This window comes from Brassica oleracea, chromosome C3, assembly GCF_000695525.1.
Source record: "Brassica oleracea var. oleracea cultivar TO1000 chromosome C3, BOL, whole genome shotgun sequence".
Taxonomy (NCBI): Eukaryota; Viridiplantae; Streptophyta; class Magnoliopsida; order Brassicales; family Brassicaceae; genus Brassica; species Brassica oleracea.
The window spans coordinates 27,452,448-27,468,213 of record NC_027750.1 but is presented as its reverse complement, the minus strand read 5'-3'; the positions used below and the strand labels follow the sequence as shown (position 1 = coordinate 27,468,213).

At 40.5% G+C, this 15,766-nt stretch overlaps 2 protein-coding genes and 1 pseudogene across 2 annotated transcripts in view; 1 reads left to right on the top strand and 2 right to left on the bottom strand.

Moving 5' to 3' along the window:
• Nucleotides 1–1,270: 1,270 nt before the first annotated feature.
• On the bottom strand, nt 1,271–5,590 carry LOC106330286 (annotated as a pseudogene).
• A 6,191-nt stretch (nt 5,591–11,781) lies between these two features.
• LOC106328021 lies at nt 11,782–13,534 on the top strand. The gene is made up of 3 exons (XM_013766371.1): nt 11,782–12,089; nt 12,224–12,528; nt 12,660–13,534. Exons 1-3 carry the CDS (start codon nt 11,952–11,954, stop codon nt 13,459–13,461), a joined length of 1,245 nt encoding a protein of 414 aa, XP_013621825.1. The 5' UTR covers nt 11,782–11,951; the 3' UTR covers nt 13,462–13,534.
• A 146-nt stretch (nt 13,535–13,680) lies between these two features.
• Nucleotides 13,681–15,766, bottom strand: part of LOC106334358 (putative F-box protein At3g17480) — a 7,200-nt gene continuing 5,114 nt past the window's right edge. The window contains exon 2 of the mRNA XM_013772654.1: nt 13,681–14,495. Coding sequence (XP_013628108.1) covers nt 13,681–14,495 — 815 coding nt within the window. The remainder of the gene's footprint in view (nt 14,496–15,766) is intronic.

The window sequence follows — 15,766 nt, the reverse complement described above, 5'->3', positions numbered from 1 at the left end:
CTTCTATAACATTATTAATAAGCTGAAAACAAAAACCAAATATCACTATACTAATTGCAAAGTTATACTAGTTATATGCGTTCTAGTTGTACTAGTTATAGTGGTTATACTCACCCTAGTTATACTAGATGTACTGGTTTGAGTTGTACTAGTTATACTAGTTTGAGTTGTACTAGTTATATTATTAATACTCTGTGCTCTTTTTTGACGCGAATTTTTTACAACGAAGATGAAATTCGATTCAGATAAGAGTAAATCGATTAAGGATGATAATAGGTCGATCGATTTGGGATAAGAACAAGGAAACAATAATATAAATCTGGATTAAAAACAAGAACAACAAAATTGGATTGTGGGAGGTGAAAGAGATTGTGTTTTGATTTGGGGATGTAAGGTTACAAATGGGTCGGATTCTGGGTCAGAAAATGGGTCGGATTTTGGGTAGGATAATAGTGACACGGGTTGTAAATAAGTTAATGTCTTCTGGTTTTTCAGTTATTTACTTTTGTTTTATATTTAAAGTTTAATGTAAAATAAATAGAAATTATGAGTGGATCATTTTAGATTTTTTTGACCCCTTGTGGTCCATTTTAGGATTTGATCCTTCAAATTTTCATCGAGCTTATCAAGAGTCATTTACTGGTATTGGATAGTGCTTCAAACTGACACTCCACTTTCAATTCCAGTAAACCAAGAAGAACCAAATTGTAAGATAACTTCATTTAGAAAGTTGTTTTGTCATAGAATTAAACTTATAAGAGTTATGTTGAAACAGTTGTTCCATTCAAATCAGGTGATTCCCAACAGATTACCAACCAATCAAGTGTTTAATTTCACTTATATATTGCTTAAAAGTTAATGATTTATGTTAAACATTCTGCAGTGTATATATGAAATGTAAGTTGTTTGATTTAATTTCTGATGCTAAAGTGGTTTTACTGATGATGGTTGGTCCCTTCATTTCCATTTTCAGCTGGAACATGTTGTAGAACAATAAACTTGATTCAAGGAAAAGATAAATGTTTAAGCCAAGAAAAACCTCTTAGTCCATGCTCTAATTCCGTTCAAAAAAATGTCCATGCTCTAATCTGATGACAAACACTTGTTCCATGGAGAGGCAGTGGTAGAACAATGTCACAACAGTAAAAGGTCTTTGAATAAATGGTGACAACGGATACATTAAACAAACGATATACAACTAGAAGAACATAAGATAAAATCAACTTTAGTTTTCTTTTATTTTCAAGTGAGAAGTTGATGTGAAACGATAGAAAGGAAGAGCCTTTGCCATTTGGCTGTGAAGGAAGTTCCTAACTTTATTTAAGTATTTTGGGTCCATCACTTAGTTAGAAACCATACTCTCAGTCTCCTTCACGAACCCATCTCCGGTCCAATCTTTATCAGATTTCAAGCCTCTCCTCTCAGCTTTTCTCTGCTCAATAGCTTCTTTCTGTCTCTTGACTAAATCTGTATGTGTTGTAAAGTACTGAAGCGAATGCCTGTGCCAAAGACAAACAAACAAGCAAGTCAACAGCAAGAGTGAGGATAAAAAAATGAAGAAAAAGTTGCTAATACCCTCTAAAGTCTTCTATAGTAGAGAAGTTGTGCTGTTTCATAAAATCTTGAAGCTCAGCGCAGAGGATTTTCACATGACCATAGCCATGTACCATCACACCGGTGCACACCTTCCAACCAAAAGCAATAACTGAGTTTCTCAGGTAGTAAGTGTTGGATAAGCTTGAAGTTAACTCGAGGAGCAAGGAATCTAATTCTATTGAGTTATAGAATAGGAAACTATCAAATATGTTAAACCTAATGAGATTAGGAAAGTGTGAGTGATATATAAAGAGATGCAAGGGTGTTGCATAACTTATGAGTTTTATGAGTTTGAGAACTTAAGGTTTTGAGAGAGTTTCCTTAAGATATTAATAAGAGAGTTAGTCTTGTTAATCGAGTTCGTGTTATTGAGATCGTGTTCTTGAGACTTATATTCTAGATTTGGTATCAGAGCCAAACAAACAAATGGGTGATATAGTTGCAGTAACCGGAAGACATGAAGGAGGAGGACCATCGTCCATCCAATGTCCTATGCTCACTGCAACTAATTATACAGTATGGGCCATGAGGATGAAGATAACACTTAGAGTTCATGAGGTCTGGGAGGCCGTGGAGACAGAATCCGAAAACATCAAGAAGAATGATATGGCATTAGCTCTTCTGTTTCAGTCAATCCCGGAAAGCCTTATATTGCAAGTTGGAGAGCTTGGGACAGCAAAACAAGTGTGGAATGCTATCAAAACTCGGCATGTAGGAGCTGATAGAGTCAAAGAGGCAAGACTCCAAACCTTAATGACCGAGTTTGATCGCTTAAAGATGAAGGAGACAGAGACCATAGATGACTTTGGAGGAAAGTTATCTGAATTGGCGTCAAGATCAGCTGTGCTAGGAATAGCTATTGAAGAAACAAAGCTTGTTAAGAAGTTTTTGATGAGTCTTCCTCGAAAAAAATATATACATATTGTTGCATCTCTTGAGCAAGTACTTGATCTTTCTACAACAAGTTTTGAAGATATTCTTGGGCGATTAAAGGCATATGAAAAACGTATCTGTGAAGAAGAACCAGAAGAGGATGATAAAGGAAAATTAATGTACGCAAATACATAAGGAAACAATCAAGGTAGACATCAAGGAGAGCAGAGCAATTACTACCACCCGGACCAAGGAAATCGCGAGTATAATCACGACTACAACAATTACTATCGGGGCAGAGGACGTGGAGGACACTCCTATTATTCTTCGTGGAGGACGCTCCTATTATATTTCCTCAACCTTTCATAAAATCTTGAAGCTCAGCGCAGAGGATTTTCACATGACCATAGCCATGTACCATCACACCGGTGCACACCTTCCAACCAAAAGCAATAACTGAGTTTCTTAGGTAGTAAGAGTCCAAAAAGTAAAAGTGAGGGTGGTGTAGAGTTAAGTCACCTGTACAGTATTTGATCCGAGGAGAATGAACACAGCTGCATCATATTCAGTTTCAACACCTCCAATACCCGAAAGTGAGCAATCATTCTCATTAAACTCATCTTTCATCATTTGCGCAATGTTCATAACTTTGGCAAGCGCAATCGGGCGAACAGCCTTATAAGAGTAGCCTCCTGGAGTTGAGTAGTAAAAGTAACACCATAAGACAGTGCAAGAGTTTCTAAAACTTTGACATTATAAGAATGCTAAAGCTAACCCTTCAACGCATGGCTCAGGATGCAGCATCTTCAGATCAATTCCCATCACACTCATGATTGTATTGATGGCTGAGATCCCTTCACATCCTGATTTTAGAGATACCCTCGCCGGCTAAATAAATGTTGGGACATGGTTAAAGCAGCAAAACAGAGTAGCAATAACAGAACTTTTAGCATTAGGAGTCAGACCTCTGTTATGTCAGTAATATTAGGAGTCATCTTAGCCCACACAGGAACTGTAGCTTTAGCATTAACCCATCCGCAAACCTCCTCAAGAAGCGCACAGTCTTGTCCAACAGCTGCGTCCATTCTGCGCTCTGGCATACCATGAGGACACGAGAAGTTGATCTCCAATGCATCCTACAAAACAATCACTCTATTTAACATATTAAGAACCTGTGGGTTGGGTAAAACTCAAACTCACAACACCAGTTTGCTCAACGCGGTCAATAGCTCTTCCCATCCGGTTTTGCTGTACTCCTCCATGATGGAAGCGATGAGGATCCGGTCAGGGTACTCTTGTTTCAGCTGTTTGAACTCTTTGAGCATGGTTTCGAGAGGCCGGTCACTGATGAGTTCTATGTTCTGCCACCCGATTACATCTGTTTTGGCTGAACCGGTTCATAGCCTGGCGTATCGAGGCATTAGGTTGATGACTTTTGATGCGTCTAGTGACACCTGAACCATACAGTTACAATCACACACGATATAAATTACTTTGGTTAATTTGTTATCTTAACCAAACCAACACCCAAATACAAACCAAATATAATTTTCTGAATTTTCTAAAAAATATCCAAATCTCTAGAACCGGAACCAAATGCCCAGAGGCCCCAGACTTTTTTTTCAACACTGAAAACTTCAATATAAGAGGACCCATAAAAGGATCGAGAGTTAGGGAAAACCCCTGAGTGATACAAATGACATAGAAGAAAAAAGAGAAGCATAAAAGATCACATAAACTAAACAGTACCAGTAGGTACTTTGAAGCAAGGATCAGAGAGATCAGAAACTAGGTTATGAATGGCCTGAGCCAGTAACCTTTTTAAGCAGGAGGGGGTCAAACACTTCTTGCGTCTTCTAGGATCATTTGATGGAGCCAATGAGGACTTCCAGAAGCGACATATGATTGGACCCGGGAACCAGATATAACACTTTCTGCGATTGTCTTGGCCACCTTATTCTTTTGGTCTGTCACATGAAATATAGTCCACTTCTCAAAGCAATAAAGGAGCTCCAGGATTTTCAGGATCAAAGATGAGAGAGTAGGACATCTGTAGGGGTTTAGTAAGGATTCACGAACTTCTACCGAGGAAGCTTCAAAGAAAACCTTCTTGTGGCGCAAGTCTCCCATTGCTTGAACAGCCCAAAGTAGGGATCTAAGGTCAGATTCCATTTTAGAAGAAGAACCAAGGAGAGCCTGACGACTGTGGTGTAGGGCTTTTCCTTGGCAATCTCTTACTATCCAACTAGAGCCGCTTATATAATCAGATGCCTCCCAAGCCATACCTACATTACACTTGACAACATCAGCCGGAGGTTTTTTCCACGCACCATGGGGAGCGTTGGGAGAGGCCGTTGTCGTGTGTGGAGGATGGTCATTACACAGAAGCTGGTACCATATCTCAGTTTCCTCCAGAGCTTTAGCGATCGTTGAATGAGGTGTGATGCGATTTCTTTCAAAGACTAGAGCATTCCTCTCTTTCCAAAGACTCCAAAGAATCCAAGGAAAAGCTTTTAAATTGCTATGATCACTCAGTTGCTTTTTAGATGCTGCCACCAAAAAATGAAGGTTAAGAAAAACAGAGGTTTGGGAGAAACCAGCTGGGGGAGGTTGAATTCCTGCTAGTCTCCAAGCTTCAACTGCAGTAGGACAGGTGAAGAGCACATGACATATCGTTTCCGATGCTTGACCACAAGCCCGACAGGTTGCATCACTGCATAGAGGCCCAAACTATATCCTCTGTTCTCGATACTATCAGTTTCTAACGTCATCTATGGTAAAAGTTAAAACAGAAAAGTCAAAATCTTTTTTTTTTCTGGGGAATTAAAAGAAAGCTTACGGTTTTGGCAATGACGCCACCCTAGCCTTCATCAAAGGCTCTTTTCATGACGGTGTAGTTGGTACCTGGTGGACCCGACCCGATCACGAAAGGGTTCGACATTTTCAGACCGTTCACTGTGACACTGAGATCAGGCTCTGACTCGGTGGCGGTGGAAGAAGAGGTGATCTTAAGTCCGACTCTAGTCGACGGTCGAAAACTCTGGCTAGAGGAGTGTTCAAAGTCGGGTGATAAGGTGGTTTTAGCACCGAAGCGATTTAAGGCGAAACTCATGGATGCCATTGAGGAACAGATTTGATCGGGAGAGTGTAGAAAATATATCTGTGGACAGAGCGTTCAAAACGAAGTTAATAAAGGTAGAAGATAGCACGTGAAGCTGTGTGTGTTGAGCAAATCGAACAAAAGGTGAGAAAGAAGTTAAGAAGACAAAGTTGGAGAAGAGTGTGTGTTCTTCTAATAATTGTTCGGTTTGAACTATAGAATCACAACCTTAATAAGAAGTCCTTCTCTTATTCAATCAATCACAAGCTTAAATCACAAATCATATGTTATGCAACAACACAATGCATCTCCATATATATAGAACTAGATATATCCTAATTCTAATAGTATTATCACAATCATATCTTCTAATCTTATAGATAAACATAACTCTAATAAGAAAAGGAAACTTATAAATCAAGCTTATCCAACATTCTCCATCTTAAACTTGAAGTCATCTTCACACACATCTTTCATTCCAATAAGCTTTCTCATTTCTTTAAACTTTATTCTTCCAAGTGATTTGGTAAGAATGTCAGCCTTTTGTTCAGTGCCCGGAACATGTTCGACCTCAACAAGCTCGTTTTCAACACACTCTCTTATAAAGTGAAACGTCCTATGAATGTGCTTGCTCCTACCATGGAATACCGGATTCTTTGTAAGTGCAATAGCAGATTTATTATCGACCTTGATGACCACCGGTTTACTATCTTCACGGACGGCCTCGCTCAAGAGTTCCTGAAGCTAGATCGCCTGCTTAGCAGCCTCAGTCGCAGCCATGAACTTGGCTTCACACGATGATAATGCTACTATCTCTTGCTTTGTCGAACTCCAAGTTATAGGGCTCTCTCCAAGATAGAATATATGTCCTGAAGGGCTCTTGCCGTCGTTTGTGTCCACGTTATGAGAACTATCACTATAACCTAATAGCTTAGTCCCGCTTCCTCGTGTGTAATGAAGTCCAAGAGAGCACGTCCCTCGTAGATACCTAAGGATTTGTTTCAAAGCCGCAGCGTGAGAGACCTTGGGTTCATGCATGTATCTACTCAAAACTCCAACACTAAAAGATAAATCTGGTCGCGTATGTAGTAAGTAACGCAAACATCCAATACTTCGATGATATTCTTTTGCATCAACCTTCTCCTCGTTAGGTGCTTTCGAAAATATTGCGTTCATCTCCAATGGTACATGAGTCGGATTACATGAACTCATACCGATCTCTTCAAGTATTCTCTGAGCATACCTATCTTTCTTAAGTATGATACCGCCTTCATATTGTATAACCTCTATTCCCAAATAGTAAGTCAGCTTTCCGAGGTCACTCATCTCGAACTTGGTAGCCATCTCTCGTTTAAACTCTAGTATCGCTTCAAGCGAAGAGCCGGTAACCAATAGATCATCGACATATACTACCACTATAAGGATCTCGCGACTTTCTTCTTTACGGTAGAGCGAAGGCTCCTTTGAGCACCGTTGGAAGCGTAGACTCCGCAATATCTCATTAAGCTTTATGTTCCACGCTCTAGGTGCTTGACGCAAGCCATAAAGAGCTTTCTTAAGCTTGTAGACTTTGTGCTCTTGTCCAACAACAATGAAACCCTGCGGTTGTGTAACATACACTTCTTCTTTTAGTTCTCCATGAAGAAAAGCGGTTTTGACGTCGAGGTGGTGTATCTCCCAACCGTGTGACCCGGCCAACGCAATGATCATTCGGATTGTTTCAATACGAGCCACCGGAGCAAACACTTCATCATAATCTACGCCATGTCGTTGCACATACCCTTTGGCTACTAAGCGTGCCTTGTACTTACTGATAGTTCCATCTGCATTACGTTTGATCTTGAACACCCACTTTAAGCCAATAGGTTTGATACCTGCAGGTAGCTCAACAAGATCCTACGTTTTATTCTTTTCAATTGACGAAATCTCATCCTTGCAAGCATCAATCCAAACTTTCAGCTCTTTAGCGTCATTGAAGTTCCACGGCTCGTCATTTATGATCATCAGTAGCTGTTCACTTTCTACTTCTGCAAGTAGAATGTAGTCGTCGAGATAAGGAGGCTTGTTATAGTCTCTAGTTGATCTTCTTAAGGGGATATCGTCTACATCATATCATCATCGTCACCGTTCTCTTCATCATCATCGTTACCAACATGGTTCTCACCATCGTCTTCGTCGTGACTGTCTCGATCGTTGTCATCATCAAATCCTTCAACGTCCTCACCCACTTCAGATGATCCTCCGGCCTCGTGATCATAGTTGCCTCGGCTTCTCAAAATCAACTCGAATTCGCCATTGTCAAGCTCCTTTGTGACATTCTTATCGTTCCATCTCCACTGCTTTCTCTCTTCGAACAAAACATCACGGCTCACAACAATCCTACTGCTCAAAGGATCAAACAGACGGTATGCTTTAGACCCTGGCTCTGTTCCTAGATGGACCAGAACTCTAGACCTATCGTCGAGCTTCTTTCTTCCGACCGTCTCAGTTTTTGCGTAGCAAACACACCCGAACACCTTCAGATGCAACAGATTCGGTTTTCTTCCCTTCATAACCTCGTATGGAGTCTTTCCATCTAATGATCTTGTCGAAACCCTATTGATCAGGTATGTAGCATGTCGTATGGATTTCCCCCCAGAGATGATTTGGCATGTTCATATGCTTTAGAATACTTCTAGTCATCTCTAAAAGGGTTCGATTGCGACGCTCTACTACTCCGTTTTGCTGTGGTGTGTACGGTGCAGTCATATGTCGATTAACACCATGTTTCTCGCAATAAGCTTGAAACTCGTGGGAAGTGAACTCACCCCCTTCCTGTCTGTTTGAAAACACTTCAACTTTGTATGTGTTTCTTGCTCAACAAGGCTCTTGAAGCGTTTAAACTTCTCCAAGGCCTCACTCTTCTTGTTCATTAGTACCGTCCACATATAACGCGAGTGATCGTCAATAAGAACGAAGACATATCTGTTGTGTGATAGTGTTGATGGAGTAATAGGTCCGCAAAGGTCGGCAACAAGCTCAAGAAGTGTCGTTGCTCGATAGCTCGTTGCTTGCAGGAAGGGCTTTCGCGTTTGTTTCCCGCGTAAGAACGACATGCAAGGTTCTGTGTGTCAGCTGAGATCAGGTAATACCTCGACACGGTTCTTGTTAGCCATCATCCTCATCGTTTCTCTGCTGATGTGACCCAAACGAGCATGCCATATAGTGCTTTCGCCATGATCCTTCACTTGGAGACACTCAAGTATTCTATCAACTTGTAAAGTAACTTTATACAATCGGTTCTTTGTTCTTGTTGTCTTGATCATCAACTGACCTCTCGATCGAATAGACTTAGAGTGTCTTCCTTCTTACGTACCTCACACCCGACTTCCGTAGCTTTTCCCAAGCTCACAATGTTACTACGCAAGGCTGGTATGTAGTAAATATTATTTAACACTTTCTTTTCACCTCCTTTGGTGATAAACCGAATCGAGCCTTTACCCATTGTGTCAATCTTCGAGTCATCACCAAACTGCACTTTTCCAGTGACGGTATCATCTAGTTCGCAGAAGAACATGCGGTTACCACTCATGTGGTTACTGGCGCCATTATCAAGATACCACACGTCTACCGTATCTGATTCAGCCTCAAACTTCTTTGGATTCACCTTCCTCTCATTTAAATATACGACTTCATTCATCATGAGAGTGTCAGCCTCGTGTGTGTCATCATCCCTTTTCTCAACGGTCTCTTGAAGCTTTAGGACTTTATCAGGACAGTCCGAAGCGTAATGTCCAAGCTTATCACACTTAAAGCACGTGATATGAGAAAGATCTCCGCCTTGTCCCTGCCTATACGCTTCTCGCTGTTGTAGGAACGTTCCGCGGGCACGACCTCTTCCTCTCCATTTTGATCGACCGCCACGTCCTCGACCACGGTTGTTCGTTCCATAGCTTTCAGTGCTCGAGTCTGAGTTAGCATACATCAATTTTTCGGAGCCATCTGTTGCTTCTTCCTCTTTGGTGACTCTTTCTTCATACGCCTTTAACCGTCCGACAATGTCCTCAAAGCTTGTTGTGTTGAGATCAAGAACTTGCTCAAGAGATGCAACAATATGAATAAACTTCTTCCTTGGCAAGATCTTCAAGAATTTTTTAACCAGCTTTGGTTCTTCTATTATCTCGCCTAGAAAAGCAGATTTAGAAGAGATTTCGGATAGCTTGCCGGCAAAGGAATCGATTGTATCTTCATCCTTCATCTTGAGCCTATCGAAGTCCGCCATTAGGGTTTGTAACCTAGCTTCCTTTACCCTTTCAGCTCCAACATGTCTCGCCTTTATCGCATCCCATACTCCCTTTGTTGTATCTATATCGCCTACTTGTAAGATCAAAGCTTCCGGTATGGATTGAAACAAAAACGCAATAGCCATGTTATTTTTCTTCTCATCTTTTGTTCCTGGGTCTATAGTTTCCCAAACTTCACTGACTTTAAGAGCAATCTTCATTCTCATCAACCAGATAGTGTAGTTTGAGGAAGTTAGCATCGGGAATTTGATGGTGGCAGGCCCGGTGTCCTTGGTCGTCACGATCTCCTCCTTAATGTCGGCCATGGCTGTGAGTAAGCTTCGAAGTTCTTAGTTTACTCTGATACCAAATATAGAATCACAACCTTAATGAGAAGTCCTTCTCTTATTCAATCAATCACAAGCTCAAATCACAAATTATATGTTATGCAACAACACAATGCATCTCCATATATATAGAACTAGATATATCCTAATTCTAATAGTATAATCACAATCATATCTCCTAATCTTATAGATAAACATAACTCTAATAAGAAAAGGAAACTTATAAATCAAGCTTATCCAACATGAACTTCGTCATGACCACGTGGGAAAATTATTGAAGCTGTTACAAGGATAGTTCCTAGTTAATTAACTAACTAATGGCACAAATAAGTGGAAGCACCGTAACCTACTGGTTAAGGTTTAAAAGCTTCTACACCCAGGTCTGGGGTTCGAATCCCAAACTATGTAATTTCTTGCAGATTACAGGAAATCCAGGTTTCAAGTAATGGAGAGAGCGATTTATTAATGAAGACTACAGAAGAAAGGCTTACAAGAGATTTTCAACAAGGTGCAAGTAAATCTGGTCAGGAGTGGATCTTCATAGACCGGCTCAGATGATGCAGTTAGGCGTAGATCTTCATAAGGCAGATAGTATTGTCGGTTGTTGAATCGTTTATGTAGTATTTCTCATAAATGTAATGTCATAATAAATCAGCGTTATAAAAAAAATGACACAAATAATTGTTTTAGTTTTAATCATTTGTAAATTAACAATGCATTTCTGTATCTTATAATTTATTGAGAATTTGCACCCTATAACCATAAAAAAAACAAAAACCCACTATCTAACCAAAAACCCACTATGTAAGTGCGAACACTAACGGAATCCACCTGTGAGGCTAAGATTGGGTGTAGTGTTTTATGGGCCCCAGTAGAATATCTAATGGACTAGTGGACCCAATAACACATACGTCACACTTAGACAAACGTTTGAGCGGTAATCAAATACGTGTGAATGGGAATGGACACAAGAGCCAGTTGGTGGCTCTCAACGTCTCATCGTTGGCCTTACTTTCTCAATTTTTGACTCTAATTTTCTCGTTTAGTTTTCGTAAGAGACCCACTAGAGCATAAATATAACTGATTTCTAAAGGAGGTTTTTAAACTGACTCATGGATTCCACAAAAATTTTAAAAACCAGTCTCCAGAATCACGAAATAAGAATCGATCTTTGGAAAATTTTTGCACTGTTTGCGGATTCCACCGACATATGGCAGCCCACGATTAGTTTATTTTTTAATTTTTTAAAAAAAAAGAAAAAAAAAAGAAGAAATTCCTGAAGATCCCATTTAGGGTTTTACCAATAATCATGATCTGATGTATGCAAATGTGGGAAAATTTTGTATAAGCTACAGCCAAATCACTATACAACCAAATCTTAGAATAAGCTCCTGACTTCATAATACTATAGAAATATATTTTAACTAATTTTTCAGAAATCTGATTTGAAAAAAAAATCGATTTATGAGAATAATATCTGCTGTTGTACATCAAAGGACACACAATGACCTCATATAAATTTCATGGTCACAAAATTTAAGAAAATGAATATTATTTTCCCGCGAGTCGCACATTTCATTTTATGATATAAATAATCGGGTCCGATTCGCAGTATTATCAAAGAACCAAACCAAACCAAAAAAAGTCTATTTTACAAGTAAAATTCAGATAGCTCGCCGTTCTCGAAAGTTCTCTCTCCGTAATCTGCATCGTCGCTCTTCTTATCTCTTTTCTCCGACCAAAATCTCTTCTTTCTTCTGTCCGAGACTAGACATGGACGCCGCAACCGCGAGTTTGATCCAATCTCCCCTCTTACCGCATGAAACTTCCCGCAACGGTGCTGGATCTATGTTCCTTACGATCAGTGGCGGGTTCACACCTTCTGGTTCAAAACTTCAACTTCGACTAAAGGTATGTCCTGAATCTCTTGCTCTTGATTCAAATAACCTAACATCATACCCCGGTTTTGTTCAATTGATTTTACGGAACCAATCTGATTCCGCATAACCGGTCGGTTTAATCCTATTTTTTTCATCCACTTGCAGCAAAACGCGTTCACTAGATTCTCAAAACCATTGCAAACGTCAACAACAACAGCTTCCAAAACTCGGAGAAGCTTTGTGGTTAAAGCTTCGGCAGCATCTGATGACGCTTCCTCCAAACCTATCGCCCCGCTTCAGCTGGAGTCTCCCGCTGGTCAGTTCCTCTCTCAGATTCTGGTGAGCCATCCTCATCTCGTCCCTGCTGCTGTTGAACAGCAGCTTGAGCAGCTCCAAACTGATCGTGACTCTCAGGGACAGAACACAGATTCATCATCGTCCGTCCCTGGAACCGACATCGTTCTCTACAGGTTCGTTAAAATCTATGTATGATCCACTAAGGTTGAGTTATACCTTGGGTTCCAAGAAACAAAACATAGTGGAGTTAAACATGTGTTTAATTCTGAATGGGAATTGTTTTTTTTTTTTTTTTGTTGTGTAGGAGAATAGCTGAGTTGAAGGAGAACGAGAGACACAGGACGTTAGAAGAGATTCTATACGCATTGGTGGTTCAAAAGTTCATGGAAGCTAACGTATCACTCATACCATCAATAACCCCATCATCATCAGATCCCTCTGGTCGTGTTGATACTTGGCCGAACAAAGTAGAGAAGCTTGAGCAGCTTCACTCTCCCGAGATGTACGAGATGATTCACAACCATCTAGCCTTAATCCTCGGGAGCAGAATTGGTGACTTGACTTCTGTCGCGCAGATAAGCAAACTCAGAGTTGGGCAAGTCTACGCTGCTTCTGTCATGTATGGATACTTCTTGAAGCGTGTGGACCAAAGGTTTCAGCTTGAGAAGACGATGAAGCTTCTTCCTGGTTCTGGTGGGGCTGATGAGAGTAAATCAAGCGTTGAGCAACCAGAGGATGTGACGTCGATTCACCCGGAGGTTGGTTCATTTGCGGGTGGAGTTAGTGCTAAGGGCTTTGGGAGTGAGATTAAACCGTCCCGGTTAAGAACGTACGTGATGTCGTTTGATAGTGAGACGCTTCAGAGATACGCTACCATTAGGTCAAGAGAAGCGGTTGGGATCGTAGAGAAGCACACTGAGGCGTTGTTTGGTAAGCCTGAGATTGTGATCACACCGCAGGGGACGGTTGATTCATCCAAGGAGGAGCAGATAAAGATTAGCTTTGGTGGAATGAAGAGGCTTGTCTTGGAGGCTGTGACTTTTGGGTCGTTTCTTTGGGATGTTGAAAGTCATGTTGATGCTAGGTACCAGTTTGTATTGAACTAGAAGAATGGTCTGTAATGCAAATGAGTAACTTCTGTAACATGCATTTTATAAACTAAAAAATAATTAAAAGTTCCATTTAAAAAAACTGTTTATGCTATTATAAGGTAATATGATTGGCAACCAATATTAAGTTACATTTTAAAACACTGTTTATGCTATTATAAGGCAAGATGACAACCAACATCTGGCTATTTTATTAAAACAGATAATTGATTTTGCCTATATTTGCAACAAGCTTGGAACATAGCAGCACATAAGTGGGAGACAAATTCCTTTTTCCCCAACAACGATTTCTCTGTAATAATCTTCACCAACAATGTATACCCTAACATCCATGTTATTATCCCATATTAAACCGACTTTATTATCTTCATCGATGAAAAAACTCATCGCATAGGAAAACACATCTGAAATTGGTGGTATTGTTACCCCTAGGTCCACTGCCAAAAAATGATTCCACGGTACACCGTTACCATTGGGTTCAATATAATCTGTGACCCACATCTCAATCTCTAATGCCCAACGCTGTAGTAGCACTGCAAGTTTATTTTCTCTAATAACGGATAATTCCACAAGATAGTCACCGTTAAACTGGAATGGTACACAAATGTTTCCAAATATCTCTTTCGAAAAATCAAAACTTAGTAAGGAACTATTACGTAAACCTTCTTTATATTCGTAAGTAAACCAGTAAGCATTTCCTTTTAGCGATACCACAGGAGATATTAAGGGCCATATGCGTGTGACATTAAGGGTCCTCCATGAAGATGAGTTAAAATCATAGATTTCTTTACCATGTGTAGTATATGTATGAGTTTCTCGACCACACACATATTGGATCCTTAAAATTTTGAAGTTATAGCACGATTTCTTGTATTCGTATCCGAAAGCAAATTTATCGTATACATCGTAAGCTCTACTTGGTTCGACGACCCAATTGATTTTTCCCGTGCACGGATTCCAAACCATGGGTGTATATCCTTTGGTTATGCAAAGCAGTAAACCGTTGCAGTGAACCATGCCATTTATATATATTAGCATATAGAAAGTAAATATTATTAGAACGTTAGAATCCCTGTAATGTCTCAGTAGTAACTATCGTATATTACCTTCCACCTTTGTATATCTCTGTACATATAAACAGAGCCTTCTACCTTAATAGAAAATCAGTTCTCCAAAGCTAATACGGTATCAGAGCCATATAGGTTCTAGACCTAATTTTTTTGTTTTCCCTTTCTCTATTCTTCTTTCTCTCTCGGCGCCTAAACCTTCTCTTTCACTCTTCTCTGTTACGAAATCAAAAGAAACATCATGGCTTCTGAGTCTACTGCTGAGCGAACCTCTGTGTTCAATACACATGATCCTCAAGCCACTCTTCTATCTGTTAATATGTCTAGCGTGACAAAACTCACGCATCAGAACTATCTTATGTGGGGAAGACAAGTCCGTGCCTTGCTTGAAGGTCATGAACTGCAGCAGTTCATTGACGGATCTGATGACGATGTGCCTTCTCCAACGATTCAAGTCAATGGAGTCTCCAGCCTCAATCCAATCTACGCCCCTTGGAGACGTCAAGACCGGTTGTTATACAGCGCCATTATTGGTGCAATCTCCTTACCACTCCAAACCATCGTCTCAACCGCCAATACAACGAAACAAGTTTGGGATACACTTGCTGAAACGTTTGGGAATCCTACTCACGGACACACCCGTCAACTCAAAAATCAGATCAACAAATGCTCAAAGGGTACGAAAACGATTAGTGAGTACATGCGTGGAATCAAGTCCAAAGCCGATGAACTAGCGCTTCTTGGCAAACCAATGGATCCAGAAGATCTTACTGAAAATATCTTGGGAGGTCTCAGTGAAGAGTACAAGCCAGAAATTGATGCAGTCAATGGGCGTGACAAGCCCATCTCATTCAATGAACTTTTTGAAAGGCTACTCAATAGAGAAGCAATGATTGTATGCACAGAATCACCAGCTGCAGCTCATATTGTGGCACATGCAGCAGACAGCCGTCCACGCTACAATTCTCGCACTCCCAATCATCAACAGAACCGGTACACGCAAGGAGCTTCACCACACAACAACAATCAGCACAACAACCATCAGAACAACAATCGCTTCTCCAAGACATACCTTGGTCGTTGTCAAGCTTGTGGCACACAAGGACACAGTGCAAAATACTGTCCTGAGTATCGCATAGTCAAAGACAACGGCTCTAATTCACAGTGGCCATCTTCACACTCGACTTCTCAACCATGGCAGCAACAACACCAGCCGCATCAGTCATGGCAGCCTC

Bases quoted from the DNA above. Each gene is read 5' to 3' on its own strand.
- LOC106328021 (XM_013766371.1), top strand. From the start codon at position 11,952: ATGGACGCCGCAACCGCGAGTTTGATCCAATCTCCCCTCTTACCGCAT. The intron at 12,090-12,223 runs GTATGTCCTGAA...ATCCACTTGCAG, and splicing joins AACTTCAACTTCGACTAAAG to CAAAACGCGTTCACTAGATT. The intron at 12,529-12,659 runs GTTCGTTAAAAT...TTTGTTGTGTAG, and splicing joins ACCGACATCGTTCTCTACAG to GAGAATAGCTGAGTTGAAGG.